A 24371-nucleotide genomic window follows, 5' to 3' on the forward strand; every position below is an offset into this window, starting at 1 on the left:
GACATCACCGACAACTTAACTGAAAAGTGCCATGTATCCACAAACAGTTTTACTGAACATGCGCTCCAGCGAACCACAAGGGCATGTTTCCTTTCCAGGTGCTCAGCTCGTGGATACAGTGCTGATGAATCTTGATAGGATAAAATTCGTGCCTACAGTATCGACACTACTGCTTATCGTGATTGCCCTAGAGATGAAGGTACCGGCCGCAAAGATCCATCCTTGTGTGGAGAATCACCGCTCTCCTTTCTGCATCTGCATCTTGAATCTAGACATGGGCCTTGAAGAAGCAGAGGTACCAGGCTGCCAAACATTCATGAAAAAAGTAAGAGAACAGATCAATGCGGATTTCTATAGCGACAGCGAGGAGAGACTCAAAATAAGAAGAAAAAACAGAAAACAGCTTACTTTCGCCAAAGAACTGCCGCCTGGAGGTTGAATGGGTAAAAGATTGTCATCATGTTCAATAATGGATCCTGTAAAGGCCTGCAAGGTGAATAAGTCAACAAACTAAAGCTCAGGTGCAAGTTCAGAGGGTGAAGAAGTACATCTGACAGAGGACAAGAAAAAGACCTGTCGCCCACTTGATATTATCTTTCGCTCACCAGATGGAGGTGGGTCTGAAGAACCCTGCAAATATATATTAGAAAAAAATGATTAAAACATGGGGGTAACAGTAAGCTGTGGTACATGTTTGCATGTTCCATAATGTTGGTGCATAAGTCCACTGAAGAAATTCTCGCTAAGCGATTTATGCAGGCAAAGGAAGGCATGCAGAAGTTATGCAAGGAGTAAAACAGGCAGAACCTTGAACCCTGGAGCAGGCTAAGTTGGAAGAAATTCTCGCCAAGAGATTTATGCAGGCAAAGGAATGCATGCAGAAGCTATGCAAGGAGTAAAACAGGCAGTACCTTGAACCCTGGAGCAGGGTAAGGTGGATCAAGTGGCAAGGAAGGAGACTTTGATGAACCAACTACATGTTTGTCATCTTCAAAAGAAACAGCTGCAAGTAGAACACGCGGGGTAACACAAGAATCAGCATGGTACATAATTCAACACACATATAACAGGCAGATAAAGTGCCGAGAGAATCAAGTTCAGTTCCATCTCCAGCCACAATACATGAACAAGGTGTCAATTGTACTATGCTACAAGTTGCATCCAACCATAGAGCAGAACTAACCTTTACGAACCCGGACTTCAGAATTTGTTATCTGCAAATGAGAAAAAAAATGCAATGTCAGAACCAAAGGAAGATATACAAATTATAAGCTGTTCATTCAGGGACAATGCAGAAGGTCTTCGAAGAAGGATAAATAGAAGTTTGGCCAGGAAATACAGGATGAGATGTGTGGGCTGATGGTGTATGGGAAATGCCTCCAGGCTTCTTTAGTGCACTCTTCAGCTATTAGTCAGAGGATCAAAATAAATAATTCCAGCACATGAACCAATCTCTCATAAGTCAGATCTGTTTGAGAAACATGTACCTGGATATTCCCATGACTCCTATCATGGCCATCGTTTCCAGAAAATGAAGTACCGAAACTGGAACTTGGGTGATCATTGCCATCACTTAAAGCATTTCCAGAAACCTCATTTCCCTCATCATCCTCACTTGTTCCTGCACCCCCGTCATCTTCATCATCATCATCATCGCCACCGTTTCTAGAAAATGAAGTGCCAAAACTGGAACTCTGGTGCTCATTGCCATCACTTAAAGCATTTCCAGATTCCTCATTTTCCTCACCATCCTCACTTGTTCCAGCACCCCCGTCATCGTCATCTTCTTCTTCAGAAGTACTTCCAGCTTCCCTTTCTTCCATTTCGAGTTCATCTAACCTTGCCATTATCCGAGCATGTTCCTTATCTTTATCTGACATGCCCCCGGTAGCAACTGAAGCATCTGAAGTAGACATGTAGAAAAAAACACCAAAACAGTCATGTCGAAGCAGAAGATTAACTGCCATCTTTGTACAATCGAGAGGGATAATAATATAACCAGAGCAACATGTCATCAGTCATGCTTAAACATATATAGAAAAGTACAATATACACACTTAAACCCATCATTTGCTTGCAAAATGAAATAGGGACAGATCAACTTGCGGCAAGATAACTTAAAACTTGGCCAATTCCGGATTACTGAACAAGAATATTCTACCATGTAAAGAGGATTTAAAAGATAGCAAGGATATATATTTGGAATACACTAATAATAAGATCTCAATAATTAACAACTTGTAAGGAGGCAAAACAAATCATAAAGACAAGAAGTAAGCATATTAGTTTATTGCCATTAGATAAGTAAAAGGAAAGTCCAAATAGTTACCTTTTGATGAATTACTCTCCGTGTCTTCATCATACTCTTCCCTGATTTCAACTAGACCCTCCTGCCCACATCAACATAATTAAGCATACAATTCAATGTAATTGTGCACACAAAGAATGAAGAGTGAACACCAAAATGGCAACAGTTTTGACTTCTGTTAAAACAAATTGCAGTGAACTGAACAAGCATAAAAGTAGCTCCATTTGTATCAGGTCTATAAGGCTATATTGTTGTACCCTAAGTCCCTAAAACACTATATAGTCAGATCATCACTTGTATTAAGCATCTGTAAGCAGTATAGCATTTTCCAGGGCGCGATTTAGCATATTAGCAAAAACTGGCAAGCAGCATCCGGACAAACACCGGCAAGCAGCATCCGTATTTCAAAAATCTAAAAGAAGGCTATGGTGGAGCTTTTTCTGCACTCAGACACAATAACTGTAATTGATGGGTCTACATGTCAATGAAAGCCTGTTGTAATTAATTAACCATTTTTCTTTCTTTTCCACTTCCCAGTGGCCTAAACGGAGACTAATACTATGGTCACCTTCAATAAGTAAAACACTAGTCAACCATTGCCCATAATATTACATAACAATGAGAAAGGAGCCTTACAGAGGCCTCGGCGGCAGTTGACTCAAAGAATTTTGCCTCAGCTTCTAGGTCAGAGATAGTTGCCTTCATCGCTTCCACTTGAGCTTCCAACTCCACCCCCCTCCTATGCAAAATATCAGTTGTCTGCTTAGCAGACCTCTCAGCATAGTACCCCTCTCCTAGAAGTACCTAAGCCATAATGCAAATAGTGAACATATAGGTTGATAGGCCCGTGTAGACTGAAAACCAAAACTGTTCCACAATGGAAACCATACCAAGAGTTCATTTGTGTGGATCAAACGCCCTGGGAAAAATGCGGCGCCACAAAAGGGAACCTGCAAGACATAGTTCTTTTACAAAAAATTGTTGCAAAATATATAAAGCACACATGGTGAGACTATGAGCAACTATTCATTACCATCCACATACTGAGGTTGCAAATTTAGTCCAATTCACTTTAGTATTCATCATGTATAGCAACTAAGTTCGCACAATGCTAAGCAGTGGACGATTGGAGGGGATAAATTACTAGTTCTTTAGTTTCCAGACTCGTCCATAAACTCATCTCATCAAAATAAATAAATCGATACTACTAGCAGGTAAGCTACCAAATTTATCTCCAAAGGAAGACACGACATCTACTGTTTCAGATTTCAGGGAGAGAAGGAAAGACCATGATTTCGTGTGAGAGTTCATCGGGAAGCCTGTTGACGAGGGAGACGAGGGCGGCGTTGTCGGCGACAAAGCCCTGGAGGCGCCCGAGCTCGGCGCGGCGGTCCGCAATGGACTCGGACACCCTCGCCACGGCCCTCTTGGTCTCCTCCGGCGAGAAGACGGCGCCCAGCGGCGTCGCCGTCCCCTTCTTCGGCGCAGCCATGACCTCACCTCCGCTTCTCCACCTCCCGACCAAAAACCCCCCACGCTATAGCCGGGTTTAGCAACTCAGTGCGGCGGCGGCCTCGCGACCCTCGGCACCTTCTCTCAGAGCGTTGCGCTCCCCTCTACGTACGTGGCCCCGCCTTCTGGGCCGAGCGCGTGCGCGAGTCACTTCTCCCACCTTCTCCGGCAGAGAGGAAGGCCGAGGCCAGCGATAAAGAAGGCGATGAATCGATAACCGGACCGCCTGGAGGACGCCTCAGCGTCGTCGATGGAGGTTGGGAGTGGGTGCGCCGATGCGGCGGGGGCGGAGAGCAAACCTGAGGAGGAGGAACGGGGGAGGCGGCGGCTGCAAGCCCGGCGCCTGTGGGGGTAGTGGCGACTTGTTGGACTCCCTGGCTGAACCGAAACCACCATGAACGTGCGGCCCAATGAAATGAGATTCTTCGGCCCAGTAACGTCTCGATGGCCCAAATGGGTTCACTAAGACTCGTGCGCTGCCGCGGGCACCACCACCACGACGGCCGCCGCCGTCCGACCTCCAGCCATCCCTCGCTGCAAGTGGAATGCGACGAGGAACGGGACCAATCCAGCAGCCCGAGCTGTAGGAGCTTGTGCCGACTGCCGTATCCCCAGCGCCAGCGCCGCCGCCGGCAGCACGCGAGCGCTGCAGCGCCGAGAAGTATGGACTCAGGGCACGGCGGCATGCCGGAGCAGCGAGGGCCGTCAGCAGCGTGCGAGGCGAGCAGGAATCATCAGATTCGCGCGGGAACTCGTGGAGGCTCACAGACCTGGCGGCGGGTCTAGCCGAGGTCACCGGCGGCAGCGAGCAGCGGGGACCTCACCGGCAGTTGTACCCGTGTCGCCGGTCCGAGTTTTTACAGGTAGATCCCTGAATATTTTCAGATACCCCTGATTTGGATCGCGATTATAGATCGCGATCCGAATATTTACAAATATCCTCCTAAATCGGATCGCGATTATGGATCGCGATCCGATTATTTACAAATACCCTCCTAATTATTTGCAAATAGGCCCCCGCTCTACTCCTCGTCAGCTCGTGCTCCGCCCCTTGCGCCGATGCCCTCGCCATCTTCCGTTCCAGCCGACACCTGCCTTCCTCCACGCCGTACGTCGACGCCCCGAGCGTGAAGATCCATCCCCAATCGAGCCCTAGCACTAATTAGCTCTCCAGCAGTAAGGAGAGGAACTGCTTCCTTTGCCGTCGCCACATCCGAGCCGAAAAAGAGTCAGGACGCCGGGCATGGCGCCGGACGATCCTGAAGACGCGTTAAAGTTTCTTTCGGTTTGTGTTCTATTTGCATCCCTTGCTGGCTATCGCTTTCCGCTTAACTCAAGCATGTACAGTTTACTTGAGGATTTTGCAGTTCAACTGAAAAAAATGTTCTTTAGCATTCTAGGTTTCAACTGCTTCAAGTTGCTGAATGGAGCTGGTAGCACTACCTTCTCACTTTCTTGATACTAAATTTTGTTTGGCCAGCTGTGAAGATTAACGTGATTGCCATTCTACCCTTGATGTTGGTTGCTCATGATGTTGAATAAAGCATAACGAACATGGCAGTGGTTTATGCTCACATTTTACTTTATCTGTTTAGTGCTCAGCCATCAGCTTGACCTCTTCCCTTAATAGTGTGTGGATGAGGTACTGAGGTACACTGAAATTAGAAGGGTTTCTTGGATCTTTTTTTTCGCAAATGGCATTGATTACTGCATTTTGTGAGTCATTTTATTTTTCTCTTTTTCGTTTCAGGAATGATGGCAACTGTAACAAACGAGAGTGCAGAGAAAATCCTTGTCTTCCTCATTGCACAGAGATGATAATAGGGTCCTCTGCTGGCTGACACTTAGGTAACTCTCCTAAAATATCACAAATGCATGGTATGGGCAAATGCTTGCCAAGGGAGGGCTCGGTACTGAAATGGGTGATAGTACCAAGGGAAAGGGGGTGATTCAGGTAATATCATAACAATGTTCTTAAATCTTTTTTTCCTAATGCTGAGAGTCTGTTCAAAAGTGGAATTTACAGAAGATATCAAAGTTCCTGGATATTTTGACAGCCCTGATTTTTGCAACTGTCCCTCTTCCAGTTTACATCTCTTGTTCCATTATTGTGGCTTCCTGCATGCACCATAACCATTTTAATTAACATTCCATTGAACAGGGTACCTCTTCTGTCGGTGCATTTTTTATGTTTAGTGGATTGAGCATAAGTGTGCGACCGGAAAGAATCAAGCAAGTTGCTTCGGCTGGAATATGCCCAATTCTGAAGAGACTTTATAGAATACTGATAAAAATGTTTGTATTCTGTATCAGCATTGCTCTCTGCATAACTGGAGAATACAGTGTGCTTGAGGAGTGAGGATTACAGGCTAAGTGAAAATTAACTACTTCTCACTCCTGCATTTAACTCTCCCGATATATACACAAAGTCATGCATTCTACCACCGTCTCTCCTCGAAAAACCATGATCTTGTTAGTCTTGCATGTTAGTAGAACATCAACTAAGGCGGTCTGAGATCAAAGTTGTCAAGTTATTGATCATTCTTGATCGAGCTTGGAGCAGGTATCTCCACATTACTGCTGGTCTGTGTCTGAGTTACTGAGGCTTGCAAATACGTTCCCTTGCGCCGACGCCCTCACATCTTCCGTTCCAGCCGCCACCCTCCTTTCTCCACGCCATACATCGCAGCCCCGAGAGTGAAGATCCGTCCCCACTCAAGCCTAGCTACACCTAGTTGAAAACAAGCAAGTTGCTCCTTCTGCACTAGTATGCCCTATTGTTAAGGTTATGTGCTCGATTATGGCTTTAGTTTCTGAAGATCCAACAAGTGGAGGAAACTGCTTGGTAAGTTTTTGAGGCAACCGCATTTCATTGTCTAGGAGAACAGTGATCTTGTCACTCATGAGGTGATGAGTTGTCTGGAGAATGTCAATGCTATTGGAGTTGGTAGCACTACCTTCTCACTTTTTCGACACTAGATTTTGTTTGCCCAGATGTAAAAGCTTCATAGGCATTCTACCCTTCATATTGGTTGGTTTTGACGTTGAATAAAGCATAAATGGTTTATGCTCAGATTCTACTTTATCTGTTTAGTGCTCACCCATTACTTGATCTCTTAACTTAATAGAGTATGGGTGAGGTACACAGAAATTGGAAGGATTTGTTGGAATTTTAATAAGGAAGAAAACAATCTAATGGAAAAACCGTGGAATAGATATTTATGAGCTCTTGTGTCATTTTATTTTTCTGTTGAAGTTTCAGGAATTGTGGCAGCCTTAACAAACGAGAGCACAACAAGGAAATCCGTCTATTTTGCTCATTGCACAGGGATGAGATTACTCATTTGCTGATAGAACAGCCTGAGAAACTTGCTTGCCTCTGCTGGCTGACACTCATGTAACTCTCCTAAAAGGTCGCAATGGATAGTACAGTACAGGCAAATGCTTGCCAAGGGAGAGCTCAGTCCTGACATGGGTGATCGTATCAAGGGTAAGGGGATGATTCTGGTGTTCTCATGACAGTGTTATTATATCTCTTTTATGCTGAGAGTCTGTTCAAAAGTGAAGATAGCAGAAGATATCAAAGTATCCTGAATATCTTGACAACCCTGACTTTTGCCACTGTCCCTATTCCATTTTATATCTTGTCTTTCACTATTGTGGTTTGCATATGCGACGCATGCACTAGCTATAATTGTTTTACTTAACATTCCATTGGACAGGGTATCTATGCCGTCGGTGCATTTTTTTTGTGTTGCATGGTCAACCCAGGATAAGTGTGCGACACCTGGAAGAAAACAAGCAAGTTGCTCTGTCTGAACTATGCCCAATCCTGAAGGGACTTTTGCAGAACACTGATAAAAAGGTTCTCTGTATTGCCGTTGCTCTCTACATAACTGGATAAGTTACAGCGTGCTTGAGGAATGAGGAGTGCAGTCAAGCGAAAGTTCACCCTCTTCTCGTGCATTTCAACGATTCACCTTGCTGTTCTGATAAATACTTGACCTGTTGAAATCTGCAGGCAGCTCCTAGCAAGGGACATTGTCAAGCCATGAGGGATGGATCGATGAATGATCGTCCGGAAGGAAAGGATTGAGATAGCACAAAGCCATGCTTTCTACCACCGCTCATTTCTATTCCGAAAACCAAGATCTTGTTAGTCGCCAAGCAACCGATCATCCTTGATCGAGCTTGGAGCAGGTGTCTGAGGTACACTGGCTTTGTTAGTCGTGGAATTCTTTGTGCTTCTCCATTGCCATGTTGTACAAGACATTACTAGATCAATAAATGTTATAAGCGCCTGTTTTATGAAATCATGAACACCCAGTTGAGATGAGAGTACTCTCAGTACTGGAGGAAGAAGCTGTTCTTGCTGGGAATTAGCATTCTGCGATGTGTCAGGTCGACTGTATGATTTGCGGTGTTTTTGTGCTCTGTCTCTGCTAGGTGTGAATGCGCGGTCGCTAGAAGATGAAAATGGAAGGCGAAGAAGATGAACTTTTGCAACCTTTCCATTCAGCATCTCTAGAGATAACAACGAGCAAACGGCGCCCAGCGACGTGGTTGCAGGTCCGTCACAGCCTCAGGTACCGCAGCCAGCATCCATTGGGAGCGAAGCCCGACACCGGCGCGTGAGGGGAGCGGCAGGATGCGGCTGCGTGCGGGGAGCCGTCAGAAGCCAGTACGGGACCATGGCAGCGGGGTTAGCGGAGGTCACCGTCGGCAGCGTGGCCTCGCCGGCTGCCATATCACCGGCCTGGGTTGTTTTCAGGTAGGCCCCTAAATATTTACATATACAACCCTCGTTTGGATCGCGATCCAAAATCGCGATCCGAATCAGGGGGGTAAATGTAAATAATTAACCAAATGTTTGCCAATAGGCCCTCGGTCTGCAGCTGCCTCTCCTCATCGACTCACGCTCCAGCCCTGACGCCGACATCCTCGCCACCGCCGCCGCCTCTGTCCACCCCACCGTCCGACACAAATGGCCATCCCCATTCGAGCCCCAGCACCAACCAGCCCTCCGGGATCCGGCACCAACTAACCAAAGCGCTCCATTCTCCACCGCCGCATCCGGCAACCGTCTCGCGCGGCCGGCCATGGCGGCTGACGATCCTGAAGAATCTTTGCAGAATACTAGTGAAAAGGTTTGGTAATCCCGTTTCACCAATCTGGCTATTGCTCTCTGCTTCTCACCCCCTTCTTACTTGGTTATTCTGACGGATGCAAATTGCTGCCCTGTGATATACTTCAGGCTTACCGGATTCTGCTGGAGCGCCCAGCTAGAGACATTCTCCAGGCCTGTATATGAGTGGAATGCAATAGAGGCTCCATTAGATTCAATTTGCCATGCTACCGATCTTTCTCGATAAGCTCTGGATGAGACTGAATTTGTCTCTGCTTGGATGGTACTTATCATGTATGCCAGACTTGGAGGAATTATTGGTGCTTCATACATGGCCATGTTGTGGATTACTGACTCAGTACTCTTACATGTAGCTCAAGAAGTGCTCCTACCTTTCCCTTTTGTTATAAAGGTTATGTGCTCGGTTCGTCACTATTGCGGGTTGTGGCTAAGTTTTTGAGGATCCAAACGAGTGGAGGAAACTGCTAGCTTAGTTTTTGAGGTAGACACATTTCATTATCTGGGACAATTCATGAGGTGATGAGTGGCCTGAAGAATGTCTATGTTGTTGGAGCTGGTAAGACTATACTCTCACTTTTTTTACACTAAATTTTGTTTACCCAGCTGTGAACATTAGCATGATTGGCATTCTACCTTCATGTTGGTTGCTTATGGTGTTGAATAAAGCATAACAAACATTGCAATGGTTTATGATCAGATTTTACTTCATCTGTTTACTAGTTTAGTGCTTGCCCATCATCAATTTCATCTCATCCCTTAATAGCAGGAAACAATCTAGTGGGAAAAAAACCCGGAATAGAATTATGCTTTTTCACGAATTAAATGGCAATGGAGATAGTGGGTTTATAGATAGATGGCCCACCCATGGACACATCAGCATAGCTCATGGTTGCGGCACATTCATCTCATCTGTGCATTCATATTTATTCTCTATGTGAATTGCATATTACTGGTAGCAAAGCCAAGCGGGCTAGTCAGGTGCAGGAAACCAAATAAGTTGGTATTTATGTGGACATCATACTGTGCACCATTGACATTAGAAACAAAAGTAATTTACCAAACTTAGGGAGAAAAACAATTGAAGAGATTAATAGTTCTCCTTTCATTGACTGGAGTAGGAAGAACAAGACACAGCTCGAGGACACAGGCACAACACTATCTAGACTGCTTCACAAATCTGAATGAAACTCCAAAAGCAGAAGAGGGAAGATCAAGCTAGGCTGAGCACGCATGGCGCAAAAACATACTACGGAGTAATAAGCTAGATCATCTCTATGGTTTTGCCTACCACTCCCCCTTGCATCTTGCCGGGCTGATGACCTGCTGCGTCCTTTCCTTGGGGCTTGTTGCTGGCCTTCATGAAGCAGAAGCAGGAGCAGCAGGGGCACTGGAACAAGAGCTTCATGCCTTGTCGACGATCGATCTTCTCGGCTCTGATCTCGATCTCCGTATCTCTCCAACGATCTAATAAGCACGCACAGGAAAGTGAAAGCTGCGTGCCAGCCTGAGATAGATGTACTGATCTGATCTGACGACGCACGCTTGGATTCCCTTTTAAAACGAAGGAAGGAATGCAAATGGCAGGGTTGCTTTCAGTAATAGAGAGATGCATGCAGCATGGCCCAGCCAAGAGGTAGCCATGGGCACACATTAGCCTCTAGGTAGCTAGCTCCGTAGAGCATGCATGGCTCTGCCGCACATTCACCTGTACTGCCTGGCCGTCACTGTTCTGTAACAGCGTGTCTTTTTTCCTCTGTGTGGATTTGACAGCTTCCCTTGCAGTCTAGGAATCTACTATACTGATTAGTGAGTCCTAGCTAGCTATCTGTGTGTGCTTGATCAAGCAGATTAAGGCAGGCAGTACTGAAGAGGTTGCGGAGAGGAACAGTGGAGGGTGACAGCCCAGGTGGCCTCTCTGATCTCCCCCTGGTTAGTCGTCGTCTGTACATATCGACTGCAGCTAGCGTCCGTCGGTGGCGTACCGTACGTAGCGATCGATCCCCGGCGCCGGCACCGCTGCCTGCCTGCCTGCCTGCTGCCTGCTGCTGCGGCGCGATAGATGCAACGGCAACGAGATGATCATTGGCACGCTCCCATCGTCAGTAGACCTGAAGCTAATCAGAACCTGCTGTAGGAGCTCATGACAGTAAAGACCAGGGCAAGCTAATTCTCACGCAAAAACAAAAATGTCACATTTAGACTTGAAATGGTCTAGCTAGGTAATAGTGTTGCATTGTACAGGGATGAGGATGAGATGGAGCAGGGTCATGCAGCATGGCCGAGAAGAGAACATGCAGATTCAGGGGAGGACAGGGTAGAGGGGAGACAGGGAGGGCGATGCTGCATGGTCCTTGGGTAGCTACAAGAGTGTGGCGTGGCCATGTACTGGATCATGTGAGTTGATGCGGCCGATGGAGCTCGCCAACCACCTCCCAATCCCATCCGTATGCACGCATGGTATGAGAGCAGGACAGCAGATCGCCGGTTAGGTTAGGTGAGGTAGACGAGATTAGAATTAGTAGCTAGTAGATTGGAGCGAGCTGAAGTAGGGATATGCAGGCAGCATGTTCGTCGTGGGCAGCACGCGCACATGGCTGGCTTGGCTGTCTCTTGCTCCGATCCCTGGCGCGGTTGGCACCACATCACTTGCGCTCCACGACCACCCTCCTCCGTGCTTGGGTTGGGTTAGTTGTTCTTCTTCATTCCCCTCCCGGTGAAAGCAACGAATCTGCTGCGGCGGCGCCTAATTATATTAGCAGCATGCATGAGCCTGAACGTGATGATGAAGAATATATACAAGGCTCCACACCTGCATCATCGTTCTTGCCGTGCTTCTCTGCTGTCGGCCAGTCGACGGCGGTTACTGACGCCATGCATGCCTCAATGCATGCACCCGCCGTAACGGCCGGGGAACTCGCTCTCGCGCGCTCGTGTTCAACTGCAGTGTCAACGTACGGGCCGGGAGGAGGTGACAGCTAGCGATGATGATGATAGGAGACGTGTAACCTACACTAGCCACGCAGCTTCTTCTTCATCTTCATCTCATCCCCTCTCTGTCAGTGACCAGCTTGACAATCATGGCCTGTCATCAAATGCGTTCGGGTCAAGAACTGGAGTGGATGCTAAGCCAAGCCAAATGCTAGCTGGAATCTGGACCGGATTCGTTAATTGCTTAGAACCGTACTACCTCCTGTTGGATGCTGCCTTTTGAGTTTTATTAGTTAGGGAGGAGGCTTGTATATATAGCCAGACTCTGATAGTCTGATTAGTATAGTATGCCAATGCAATGACAAAACTGTGTATGTGGTACCAGATAAAGCAGGCTCGTTTTGTAGTGAGATGATGGGAGAATGTCAACTGCTGTTATGATGGGATCGAACTTCTTGTGACCTGCAACCGGAACCTTCTGCACTTGAATTTTGAAAAAGACTCGTAAAAGTGCTTCCATCAAACAGAATCGTACTACTACGTCTTTATCTACTCTCTCTCTCTCTCTCTCTCTCTCTCTCTCTCTCACTCACCCCATCTTTTTTTTCACTTCATCAGGCAGCAGTCACCCCAATCTAGTGCTGTACTGTACTTGTAGCAGCAGTAAGCACCGGTACGAGCTCATACAACTTTTTTTTTTACTTTCACTGATCTCATGTTCGTAGAACTAAGCACTGTTTCAGCTGATCTAAACCTTAACCTGGGGTAATTAATCTCATCTCTCAGTAATACTGTATTCCCTACCAACCACCTGCATTTGCCTCCCATGATCAGCTGCGGATCCTCTGCGCCGCCAGCCTGCCAACCCGTGACTGCGGGTACCATCCTGTCCGTCGGATCAGATCCATCGACGGTGGACGCGGAGGAAGCCAGGCGTTTGGGGTGACAGCTGCGCGCACGGGATGTGAGGCTCCAGCACGCACCGAGAACATCGCTCTCGCTACGGGGATGTGCAAACCAGCGTGGAATTTTGCTTTTCAGTTTTTCAGAAAAATGTTTGCTATTCACTTTTGCGTTACAGCCCCTTCTCTTTTCCTGATTCTCACTGTTTTCCATCTTCTCCTTCCATTCATTGTCATCACTACCTTTCCTTTTCTATTGTTACACATTGCATCCCATCCCTCGGCTTGAGAACATTGATTCTAATAATTGTCAAACATATATCCGACTGCATAAAAAATATTATTTTTTCTTTGGTTATATGAGAGTTGTTAATAATCACAAATTTTTGGCTTTTGAATGAATTAATGCCGGTTCACTAGTTGCTGTATCTTCGTATGAGAAGCAAAGTAGCACTTACAAGATGACACAAAAATACTAGGAGGACATTATCAAGGGCACATGATTATAATTTTTAAGGTTGTGATGTGCGCATGTGACATGGTAATTGAGGTGATCAATAGTTCCACTCTTAACAATAATATTACTCAAGACACTAAAGTGCAACACGGCAATAATGCCAACTTGATATCTAGACATAGAAAGATCATGTACAGTGGATATTTATGCAATAATCCCAGTGACGGAGCGTGAAGCAAAATATAGAGGGATACCAACTTCAAACCAATATATACAAAAGGTCCATAGAAATAAATTTTGGTTGATGAACTACTGATAACTAGATCAAAGTTAACAAAATACAAGTATATTAGATACATACTTTAACTTATACCTTGAGCGAACTGCACCTATATGAATGATTGCGGAGCTCTGCTTTTCTCTTCAAATTTTTTTGCTATGACCCCTACAGGGCTCTGCCACTGGAGCCATCCGAAAGGAGCAAAAATAAGCAAGCAGAACTACTAAAATTTAACAAAACACGAGGGGCAAACTGCAAGAAAATCGAAACTGAAAACTCCACCGGCGTTGCGAGCGTGCTCTCCCCCACCTCCCTCCCACTCCCCCGCCTCGCCATCTCCGCGCTGCGGCCGCCCGGCGGCCCAGATCCCACCGGCGAGCCTCACCATGGACCGTCTCCGGGCGGGGAGCCCCGTCTACGGGCGGCAGCGGAGCGGCAGCAGCACGGGCTCCTCCTCCCCGGGCGGCGTCTCCCCCTCGCACCACCGCTCCTCCTCCACCTCCTCCGCCGCGGGCGCAGCCGGCATCTCCAACGTGCGCCGCACGCAGAACGTGGCAGCGCGCGCCGCGGCGGCAAGGCTCGCGCAGGTCATGGCCTCGCAGAACGCCGCCGCGGCCACCGGCGACGATGACGACGAGGACGACTACGCTGCCGACCACCCGCCACCGGCACCCGTGAGGTTCGGAGGTGGCCGGACAGCGCACGGGAGCAACGGTGTCTCCCTGCTTGGCCGCACCGCGAGATCTCCCTCCCCTGCGGTACTTTACTTTCGGATCTCTTGCTCATCTCGCTCCATGCTGCTTCTCTACTTAGGAATCGGCTATTACGGGCTGCTGCTATGCTTGAATTAGTCCAAATTGGTCAAACTGAGGTCAAGTTGTTATGAAACAGTCCATGATCGGATGAATTTGCAGAAGTTGATTCCTACTTGCTTGTGCTAGATCACTTTTAGTAATGCTTGCTAAATCCTTTAAATTGGGGGAATTTGGGGGAAATTGATCGGTGCATTGTATTAGCCTCTCAGGTGCATTGTATTAGCCTCTCAGATTACTCAATTTGTTAATTGCTGGTCTGGGGCCTTCTCCTAATTTGATCTCCTCATTTCATTAGTTAGGTCGGAACATTGTAGAACCACCTCCTACCGTCCGCTCGTCATCGGCAGGTAGGCCAGCTGTTGCATCACGACCGACCACCACAGTGGTGCCACCGATCAAAACCAACATGACATTGCGAACCCCGTCCCCTATCCCTCCTGTGTCTGTGGAGCCTCCAGCAGATCGCACTCGGCAGAAAAGGTATTTCTGTTACATTTCCCCATGTCTCAAAAACGTGGAATGTACTCTGTATGCTAAAAATAGACTAGTCTAAATGATTGCATGGTCACTAATACTAGTGCCCACCAAATGGATCAATACTAAGTGAATTTTACTTGTACTATTCTTTGCAAGAAGTGGTACCACTATCTTACTGCATTAATCAGCTCTTGCTATGGGCTTAGTCTGACTTAGCATTTATGTATGGTTGCGTCAGTGTAAGCACTGTCCCCATTCCCAAACAACATATGGTCAAGCATCACCGCCCATGAATTAACCTGAAAAAAAAAAGCAAAGAAACATCACAGTGCTTCTGAGCTGCCTCTTTTAAAGAATGACATCAGTAGCATAAAGTGGTAGGAACAAGTTTTGTGTCCATATGCAGAAAACTCCTGATGTTCTATTTATAGAATGATATAATAATATAAAATAAAATGAAAATGTCTTTAGATCCCCACGATGTCGAGCATGCACCTTTTCTATTTGTTATTGTGAGTGCTGCATTGCTTTTGTACAGAAGAAACTGAGGTTAATCATTGTTGCATTATCAATCGCTTCTTATAGATTGGATTTTTCTTTTTACCTATCTTCTTTCCTTTTTAGAGAAACAGGGAAAACATAGCTATTGACCCCAGACCCCCTTTTTCTATTTAGATTTGATGCGGGGCTTCATAACTCTAGAGAATCAGGACTAAAAAGAGAGGCATCCACTCTTCAAGATGAGGTCTTCTTTTTTCTCTGAAGATTACTCACTCATACGATTCTGCTCAAATTTTCTTGTTTGACACTATAACTTGAATGCTTGAGAGTGCATATCTACTATAAGACTAATGCTATACTGTCATACAGCTTGATATGCTACAAGAGGAGAATGAGAGTGTTCTAGAAAAGGTGAAATAGCAAATAACATTAATATACATGTGGCCATTGGTTTTGTGGGGCTTCAGTAAATTATTTCCTAATCTTGATTGGCAGTTGCGGCTTGCTGAAGAAAGATGTGAAGAAGCAGAAGCTAGAGCCAAGGAGCTTGAGAAACAGGTGAGATAAGATCTATTAAAAACATGTTATTTTGTGGTTTTGCTTTCTGCATCGAAAATATGGTCATTTGTAAGATGCCGTCTGATTCTATCTCTGCTACAATTGAATTGTAGCTTGAAACAATGGAATAATTTGGTCTTTGTAGGCTCTGTGTAAAAAAAAGGTCGGGTTTTTACGGCCATGAAATGACTATTCCTTGTGTAATACTATATGCATATTTGCTTAGGTCTTAATTTCTTGTTATGCAGGTAGCTGCTCTTGGAGAAGGAGTATCGTTAGAAGCTCGCCTCTTGAGCAGGTTTGTTCTGTGTTTGAATACACATATTTTACAAATCAACTACTGGTCATGACATAACATGTGCATGAATGCTGGCAGGAAGGAAGCAGCACTTAAACAGAGGGAGGTTAGTTTTCTTCTTGTGTTCTGCTATAGGCTGCTGCATTTGTATGTTATTATAGATTCATACTTCTTGTTTAGCCAATATTTAAATGTGTGTTGGTTCAACTGTGGTATTTTTGTGGTGTTTAATGTTCAAATGAGAAGATAACCCCTGTGCAGAACTTCAATCCAATTTTCTACTTTGTGTGGTCCCTAAATATGTTATGTTCAATTGCTCATGCTAAATACTTCTTTCGAAATTTGCTGAAATGATATATGAAAATACATGACTATAGATTTTAAAAGCTGTTATCAATTAAACGGCTGAAGAGAAACTTGCTTATCCACTAACCCACACTTCACTGCTGATTTTGTAATTCTTCATTCGTCCTCAGGCTGCACTAAAAGCTGCAAGGGAATCAAAGGATGGTAGAGAGGAAGTAACAACACTAAGGCAAGAACTTGAGGTAAAGATACTTTTAATGAATCTAAATGTCCTACACTTTGTTGAATATGCTGCTTTATTTGACTCCTATTGTTCACTTACCATGTTTTGAATAGTCTGCCAAAGAAGAAGTTGCATCAGCCATTGACCAGCTAAAGGAGGCAGAGTCTGAAACAAAGGCTCTCCGGTCAATGACACAGAGAATGGTCTTAACCCAAGAAGAAATGGTTAGTCTGATTACTGCTCAATCCTCATTTTGTTTCTTTGACATGAATTTTTAATCTATTTACAACTTTATAGGAGGAAGTTGTCCTAAAAAGGTGCTGGCTTGCACGTTATTGGGGCTTAGCAGTTCAATATGGTGAGTTGCCTGATAAGTCCTTTAAAGGAAAAAAAATTCTAGATCATTTTTCTGATTATACTGATTAGTCACCTGACATTTGAAAAGGAGGAGCTTGTGTCGTATCTGTGATGAAAAAGTATACACTATTCATTGCACATACACTATTCATGATAACTTATTGCCGCAATTTACTTTATTGGATAAATTTCAACAAGATACCATGCGATGGCTCTTCTAATCACTCATCCAATTATATTATGGTTATCAGCGTCGGATAATTGTTCTTACGATAGAGTAAGAGCTATTTAGTTTGGTAAGACAATATTTTTATGTAATTACTGTGCAATTTAATGATATAGTTTGTCTCTCAATGATAGTACTTTGTCTTCACACTAAACTTTAGCCAACCTGGCTAGCCCTAGGTGTATGACATGGCCCATGTCTAGGTTTGAAAACCCAAAAGAATTTGGGCTTGGTATGAAAAATGGACAGGTCTAGTTGACCTGCATCAGTTGCACTAAGCCGCTAATGTTTTGTTCCCCCTTAGTCTTGATTATCTGATGGTACATTAATTAATTAACTTCAAGGAGTGTATCCTGAGATTGCGGTATCAAAGCATGAGCATTGGTCAGCATTGGCTCCTCTTCCTCTCGAGGTTGTTCTCTCTGCTGGTCAAAAGGCCAAGGATGAACCTCGAAAACAAGGCAAGCCTGCATTCTTATAATGTGTAAGTTGTAGATCATGGTTTATTCCATGCACGCCAATTAATCATGCTTGAAATTTATTCATGCAGGTGATGATGCTCAGGGAAGAAATAAGCTTGCACGAGAAATGAGTGACATAATGGGAGAAGGCAATATAGAGAGCATGCTTTCAGTTGAAATGGGGCTTAGAGAGCTTTCTTCGTTGAAGGTCTTAACTTCACTTCTTTTTGTTTCTAGATTTCTCCAAGGCAAAATTGTGGTACCACAAAATTCTGAAACCTTTGCATAACCTAACATGGTACCTCTGTCTTGCTTCTGCCAAAACCTGGGAGGGTTCGGTTGGACTTCCTACTGTAGTAAAGAGCTCAAAGTGTCCTTTTTAAAAAGTTGGACAAATTAGTGAATCACAAAGGGCAATTCGCCATTCTACTATTGCACAGTTTCTCTGTCGTATGTAATTACTGGCTGGATTCTCTGACATGTCAAATCTAAATTCCTGTTATTGTCATGTAGGTGGAAGATGCTGTTGTAGTTGCACTTGGCCAACATCGCAGACCTAGCATAGTTCGGCAGTTCACATCAGGTTCGCTCTTTTTGTTATATTTCTTTAGCATGCCATGGATATTAAAGTGGTTAGGCTTCAGATTAGTGCCCTTTCTTTTGTATTGTAATTCTTTTTCATCTTTTTTTGCAAAATATCTGTTGTGTGAGATTAATGAAATTTTCTATATCAATCATCATCTATGACACGCATCTCATGACAAGTTTTGAGTTTGCACATCTGCTCTATTCACAATTGGGCCCTATAATGTTAATTGTGTGTTTGAAACATCCAGATCCATTTGCATGTTTGCATCAGTGTTCTTCCAAATACTGTTGCACCGACACTGTAATACTACATGATAGTGGCCATCTCATGAAAGTTTGAAACAAATACTGACTGTAGGGTATTGTGATGCCATCTACAAATGCACACATTTGATTTTCTTTTCAGAGGGAGATTTTACGTATAAATGCATTTCTTTATCTTTGCTCGTAAAGTTAGAAACTAATAAAGTCATGAATTATTTTGTTTTCTACCTTTGCAGATTTTAAATCACCTGGTGAACCTAAATACCTGGAAGCATTCGGTACTACTTTCTCACCTTGGCTAATAGGACTTCCGTGAAATTCTGCTTTTTACTTTATTTCACTACTTGAATGCACAAGCATTTCAGTCAGGTTTGTATGGCTTGAATTCAAAAGTGAAACTATGTCTTCATTTTGCAGATATTAGCCCAGAAGAGGCTGAAGACGTTAGCTTTAAGCAGGTAAACCTTCAGACATGTGAACTGTGCAATATTTTCCATTTATTGCACATGACTTATGGGATCCACACCAAATTCAGGCATGGCTTATATACTTCTGGAGAAGAGCCAAAACTCACGGTGTCGAGGAAGATATTGCTGATGACCGGCTTCAGTTTTGGATTGGTCGCAATGCACAAGCTCCAAATTCGCATGATGCTATAGATGGTAAGATGCTTGCTCCATGTTACTAATTACCAAAACAATCACTGGCAGGTATCCCTGTTAAGTTTACCGATTAGCACGATGCTGATTGGGTGGACTTCAATTTTTGCGGTTCCTTTTGAGCAATTAGGCCCTCAGAATGATCACAATCTTACAGCCCTTGGAAGTGCACACCACTTTTATAGGGAACTAAAACATTGTTATAGATATCTTTGTGCATACACTAATTAAAGATTGCTCTGCAAAATATGCTCTTCTATACATGCTGTCTGGTTGAATTTTTTTTATCACTTCTTGCATCAGATTGAATTATTCTGGTCCAAGGTGTCATATTTTCCATTGTCTTGTGACTGGGTTCTGTCAATTTTATGACTGCAGTGGAGAGAGGTCTAACAGAGCTCAGGAAATTGGGCATAGAGCAGCAATTGTGGGAGGGTTCGCGAGCAGATATAGATCAAGCTTCATTGGCGATGGAGAACCAGTAAGAATTTTCCATGGTTTTCTATGGTTCGTGTATCATCCCAATTTTGGAGAAACGGGAACTTTGGTTCCCAGCAGGTCTCGGGTCCTTGCATCATCAGATCTCGCAGATTAGTGCTTCAATCTTGGGGTGTCGAGCGATGGACTTGTCCGGATTCCAATGAGTTTGTGTAGTGCATGTGCAAGCCATTCATCTTTTGTTGAAATAGCTTTGTGAAATGTGTAATAGTTTTGCATCGGCAAGAGAAACGACGACCTCACTTCCAGCAATTGTGCATCTTGTGATTATCACCCCTGTTTATTCTTTGCTATCAAAGCAACAACGTTTCCACGCTGGGGGACGTTTGCTTCCTGCAACAGATGAACAACAGAAAAATTCTGTATAATTCTCCTGGTAGTACATGAGTTTAGTGCTGGTGGCTTTGGAGGTTCAACTTCAAAACCATCATGTTTCAGCTCTGCATGTTTATAGCTGGCCTTCGTCAAGCAAAAAGATGTAACATTTGTTAACACTCTGGTCAGTACATGTTTGCCTACAGCCTTCCAGTACAGGTTGCTCTGTTTGTTTCCTCTTTTTGAGCACTTGCCATAAGCCTACACCCTTGCTTGATCACATTGTTTTCTGACCTTTTTGCGCCTGATTGATGGTCAGGTCACATGCTGATTTAACCCGCGATTCGCTCGGTGCCTCATCATCAGCCTTGGACCTGGACTGACAAGCCTACAACACGGTCGCTGTGCGCGATGCCCGTCCCTTTCGCTCGTCCCATGCCCTCCTCACCAAACGCGCAGCAGAACCCAACCCAGACCAGACCTGTCCTGCACGGACGCCGCATGAAAAAACATACCGCCGACCTCCAGTTTTTAGCGACGAGGACGCGTCGGACGGCGGCATCTTTGGAACCGGCAACGCCTCGTTTCAGTTCCACTCACCCAGATGAAATCAGAAACGGACTCTCTGACTGACGGATCCATCCATGGCCGTTCAGGTTGCATGGCGAGGAGGGAAGCCGGCCGGCGGCGACTGGTGTGGCGTCCTTGTACCTGGATTAGACGCGCTGTCCGGCTAGCTAGCAAGAATTAATCGCCCCTTTTTTTCTGTGTGGGGAGAGGGGTCAAGACGGGTTTAGAGCCGTCACGGGAAGCCTGGGGGTGGCCGCTCGCCTTTCCGCTTATTTATTCCCGGCTTCCCTTTCATATCTTCCGTCGCCGGGCATTCACCCGTCGCCGGCCACGGCCATGTTGGCCTGCTCATTCCCTCGCCAGCACGTTAAAGAAAGGGTCTAGGGCTCGTCGTCGTCGCGCCGTCGCCGTCGCGTACGGTTGGCGCCTGCTAGCTAGCTAGCAAGCGCTGCAACTGTGCCGTGGCACTTTCTAGAAAAATTGGTGTGCAAGGGCGGAAAGAAAAAAAATGCAAGATGAGAGATTAAGCGTGTCATTTATGAAGATATCTATAGGTCATTTTCTGCTGTTGCAGAAACCCACCAAAAAATGACTTATTACACATTGGTTCGCAGACAAATTCATTTGTACCCATAAACTCATTTGGTAGTGTTGGTTGGTTTAGTCCCAATACTAACGATGATGATCATTGACGTGCAAATGGACAGGCCTACTACTTGTACTTGGACGCATCCTCTCATCTCATCAACAAGTGGGCCCTCAACTCAAATCAAAGGTCCTTTTAAATCGAAATCAAATCTAGAAAGCTGCAACTGACCTGCCAGTAAACATCCGCCTGTCCAAGGGATTAGTAACCTTCATCGCTGGTAACGCCTGCGTTACTGCAACAGCTGTACTGCCTATTCTAACGAAATTGGATTTCTTACTTGCTCATCAAAGAAATAAAAAAAAATTCCCCAAGTCATGATAAGATCCAAATTTTTAGCCCGTAACCTCTGTTTACAACGAGCCGTCTGAACTGCTTGATCTGAATTTTTTTTCTGAGAATACGCAGGAGATCTACGTATCATTGCACTGAGAAGAAAGAAATTTCCTTTTTCACACGGCCGTATCCAGTGCATAGTACACCCGGTAATTTCCTCTTCAACAGCTTGACCCGACTTGTGCCGTCCAGCGACGGAAAGAAGAGCTCTGAATTCTCTGCTCTTTCGCTTTGCGGAAACGCTCATGTGATGTGTGAACCGTGGTAGGCAGGGCAAGCCTTTTCCTCTCTCTTTCCCTAGCCTTGTGTGTTGCCGCCGCGGGTTTACATTCCCTTGCGCTGCGTCCGATGGTTTCTTCTTCTCGCTGGCTGGCCGGGCTCCGGCAGCGTCACAGGATGCATGAGAGACCTTGTAATTGGGCTGCGCGCACTCGAGGGGTTGAGTGGGAATTCATTTCAATCATGTACCCTTCCCTTCATCCCCAAACCGTGAACAGAATGATCTCGCTCTTTTGTCCCTCCCTCCTCACTCTTCATCTGTAGTGCCTGGTTTTTCTTTCTTTTTTGATAATTTTGTACTCCTTTGTTGCCGTAGATAACTTGGCAGCAAGGGATGGCAACACAATCATGCATTACAACCCCTCCATTTCCAAATATTCGCCCTTAAGCCACCTTAACTACTAATTTAATTATGATGAATGAATGTAGTCTCTATAATCTCTTGTCTCTTTTATATCTATATTAATGCCCAACCGTTATTAGCATTTAGTGCTATAATATCATTCCCAGGAAATGTAACGCTGTAGGATCATTTTCATCCACCATTCATCCATGGATTGTATCTTTGCCAAGAAAAAAATGTTTCGCAAGGGATGATGAGTATGTGTGAGGTATCGTTTGTTCTTTTTGTCTACTAATCCAGCACACCTACATACTTGTCTAGTAGATAAGTACGTGCCGATCTTGCCAGCAAATTCTGGATCGCATCGCCAAACGAATCAAAGGAAGCAAAGCTAGGGAACAAACAATCTTCCAAAAGCCCAAGGCGGATGGATGAAGCCGGCCGGCGATCGATTAGCCAAAGCAAAGCAAAACCGTCGTCAATGGCGCGCCACACGCAAAGCCGCCGCACCGGCCGGCCGGCACCCGTTCTCGCTTCTCCGAGAAAGACGAGCAACAGATGGAGAGGGGAGCAGCTTTTCCGGCCGTGGCTGCACAGCCAGAGCGAAAGGGGATCCCAGCAGAAACCGATGCGAGAGACAGGGCTCCAGCGATGCTAGAGCTTCTCTCCGGCCGCTGCGCTCCCTTCCAAGTTCCAACCTGCCAGTTCTGGCTTCTGATCACCATGCATTCCACATCACTACTCACTGCTGAGTCCTGATCTGATCGTTGGATGCAACAGTTTTTGTTGCATCGTGCATGCCACGGCGTTGCGTACCAACATCTTTTCTTTTCCTTTTAGAAATAAAAAGTGGCAGTAGTGTACACCTAATGGTAATGTTGTACAACTGAAAGGTCATCTTGATGAACCTTTTGGAAGGCGGTGGGAAGGGAACAAAACCATGCCAAGTCGATCTTGTGGCGTGACACAGGTGCTGCAACCAAACAAAAATAACTTCGCGTGTGTGGGGCAAATCTTAATGGTGCACCACAGGACGCACACGTAAAAGTAGTTAAAGTACGTCTTATAAAAGAAAAACAGATATATAGAGATATACTGTGCATTACGGCACAGATGAGTACGTGAGTGCATGAGCATCTGCTACGTTTTTAAAAAATAAAATAAAATATAATTATCATGAACAACAACCCTTTGCGTACGGGATGTCTTGAAAGTTTGACAAAAAAAATTAAAAGGATGTGTATTGACGTGGATGTGGTGTGCACGGTCAAAGATAGACGTTACCACTTTACTGCTAAGATACTATACAAAAGAAATTATCAAAATATCACAAAAATAGCAAAAGAAGAAATTAATTCAGCGCCACTTCCATATGCACGCATTGCGCATGGAAACGTAGTACGGAAGTGGAACGCGTGAAATTTGAGTTGAGGTGGAAAATCCAAACGATATTAATGCAAACCGCATGTGCCTGCATGATTTGCAGAGGCAACCGCAAAATTTGTAGATTCTTGTTAGTCATGTCACCTTCTTCGACACCAAAACTATATCTAGTAGGTCCGTTATGCAAGGTGCCTATAGAGATATTGGCGGTTTCCGATCTATTCAACTCGTTTGCCATCTTTCCTTTATAAGACTTTACAACACGATTCTATATGGATATGATAACCGTAACAAAACCGACAATAACTAACTACCGACTTTAGTTTACAAGTTAGAACTAACAGTTCGACAATTTATAAATTGTAATGACACTTTTATCATTTGAGCTATGTACGCAACTGGTTTTTTTTAAAAAAAATTCATGCCATAGGCCAAGCTCTAAATTAAATGCGGTACACCATAATAGGTGAGAGACCATTGAAAACTTGAAATAAAATTTCATGCCTGCTAATCCAATGCAACGCCTATGTGTCAAGATAAGTACCAAATGAATCAGGTCGAGTAGGTAGGTGATGAAGATGAGCAATGCATGGCTCACCGCGCTAAGCAACCTCACCACCGGCATTTCGGCAAAACAACCCTCCAAAGCCGAGCAACAGATCATAGCAGCTTTTGTCGACGCGCCTGCAAATGCAACGGCTCTGCAAAAGAAACCACAGGAAACCGACGGCGCGG

At 45.0% G+C, this 24371-nt stretch overlaps 3 protein-coding genes across 27 annotated transcripts; 2 read left to right on the top strand and 1 right to left on the bottom strand.

Moving 5' to 3' along the window:
* Window positions 1–10: 10 nt before the first annotated feature.
* Window positions 11–4132, bottom strand: LOC112894932 (RNA polymerase II subunit 5-mediating protein homolog). Of its 2 annotated transcripts, XM_025962781.1 has the most exons (11): window positions 3597–4131; window positions 3199–3258; window positions 2945–3112; window positions 2330–2390; window positions 1488–1903; window positions 1340–1405; window positions 1184–1214; window positions 912–1003; window positions 574–630; window positions 409–486; window positions 11–303 (listed from the first exon to the last, which is right to left on the bottom strand). In XM_025962781.1, exons 1-11 carry the CDS (start codon window positions 3798–3800, stop codon window positions 235–237), a joined length of 1302 nt encoding a protein of 433 aa, XP_025818566.1. In that variant the 5' UTR covers window positions 3801–4131; the 3' UTR covers window positions 11–234. The 2 variants fall into 2 exon arrangements, with proteins under 2 accessions (XP_025818566.1, XP_025818567.1); XM_025962782.1 differs by lacking the exon at window positions 1340–1405 and having other exon boundaries at window positions 3597–4132.
* A 180-nt stretch (window positions 4133–4312) lies between these two features.
* On the top strand, window positions 4313–12993 carry LOC112894934 (pectinesterase inhibitor 10-like). Of its 24 annotated transcripts, none has more exons than XR_003229089.1 (9): window positions 4313–4683; window positions 4834–7310; window positions 7543–7685; window positions 7842–8029; window positions 8267–8591; window positions 8701–8967; window positions 9075–9522; window positions 12513–12567; window positions 12729–12993. XR_003229089.1 is itself a non-coding variant. In XM_025962784.1 (3 exons), exons 1-3 carry the CDS (start codon window positions 8512–8514, stop codon window positions 9190–9192), a joined length of 465 nt encoding a protein of 154 aa, XP_025818569.1. In that variant the 5' UTR covers window positions 8319–8511; the 3' UTR covers window positions 9193–9645. The 24 variants fall into 24 exon arrangements, 1 of the variants encoding a protein (XP_025818569.1); XR_003229103.1 differs by lacking the exons at window positions 12513–12567; window positions 12729–12993 and having other exon boundaries at window positions 4315–4683; window positions 4834–5470; window positions 5571–5668; window positions 5982–7310; window positions 9075–9632; XR_003229100.1 differs by lacking the exons at window positions 12513–12567; window positions 12729–12993 and having other exon boundaries at window positions 4316–4683; window positions 4834–5105; window positions 5416–5470; window positions 5571–7310; window positions 9075–9631.
* Window positions 12994–13822: 829 nt separating this feature from the next.
* On the top strand, window positions 13823–20295 carry LOC112894109 (coiled-coil domain-containing protein SCD2-like). Its single transcript, XM_025961717.1, has 17 exons — window positions 13823–14291; window positions 14644–14828; window positions 15501–15570; window positions 15696–15737; window positions 15822–15884; window positions 16133–16182; window positions 16261–16288; window positions 16659–16730; window positions 16825–16935; window positions 17009–17069; window positions 17639–17755; window positions 17845–17963; window positions 18269–18338; window positions 18844–18885; window positions 19025–19065; window positions 19143–19269; window positions 19645–20295. Exons 1-17 carry the CDS (start codon window positions 13920–13922, stop codon window positions 19749–19751), a joined length of 1677 nt encoding a protein of 558 aa, XP_025817502.1. The 5' UTR covers window positions 13823–13919; the 3' UTR covers window positions 19752–20295.
* Window positions 20296–24371: the final 4076 nt, after the last annotated feature.

This window comes from Panicum hallii, chromosome 5 (genome assembly GCF_002211085.1).
Source record: "Panicum hallii strain FIL2 chromosome 5, PHallii_v3.1, whole genome shotgun sequence".
Classification (NCBI taxonomy): Eukaryota; Viridiplantae; Streptophyta; class Magnoliopsida; order Poales; family Poaceae; genus Panicum; species Panicum hallii.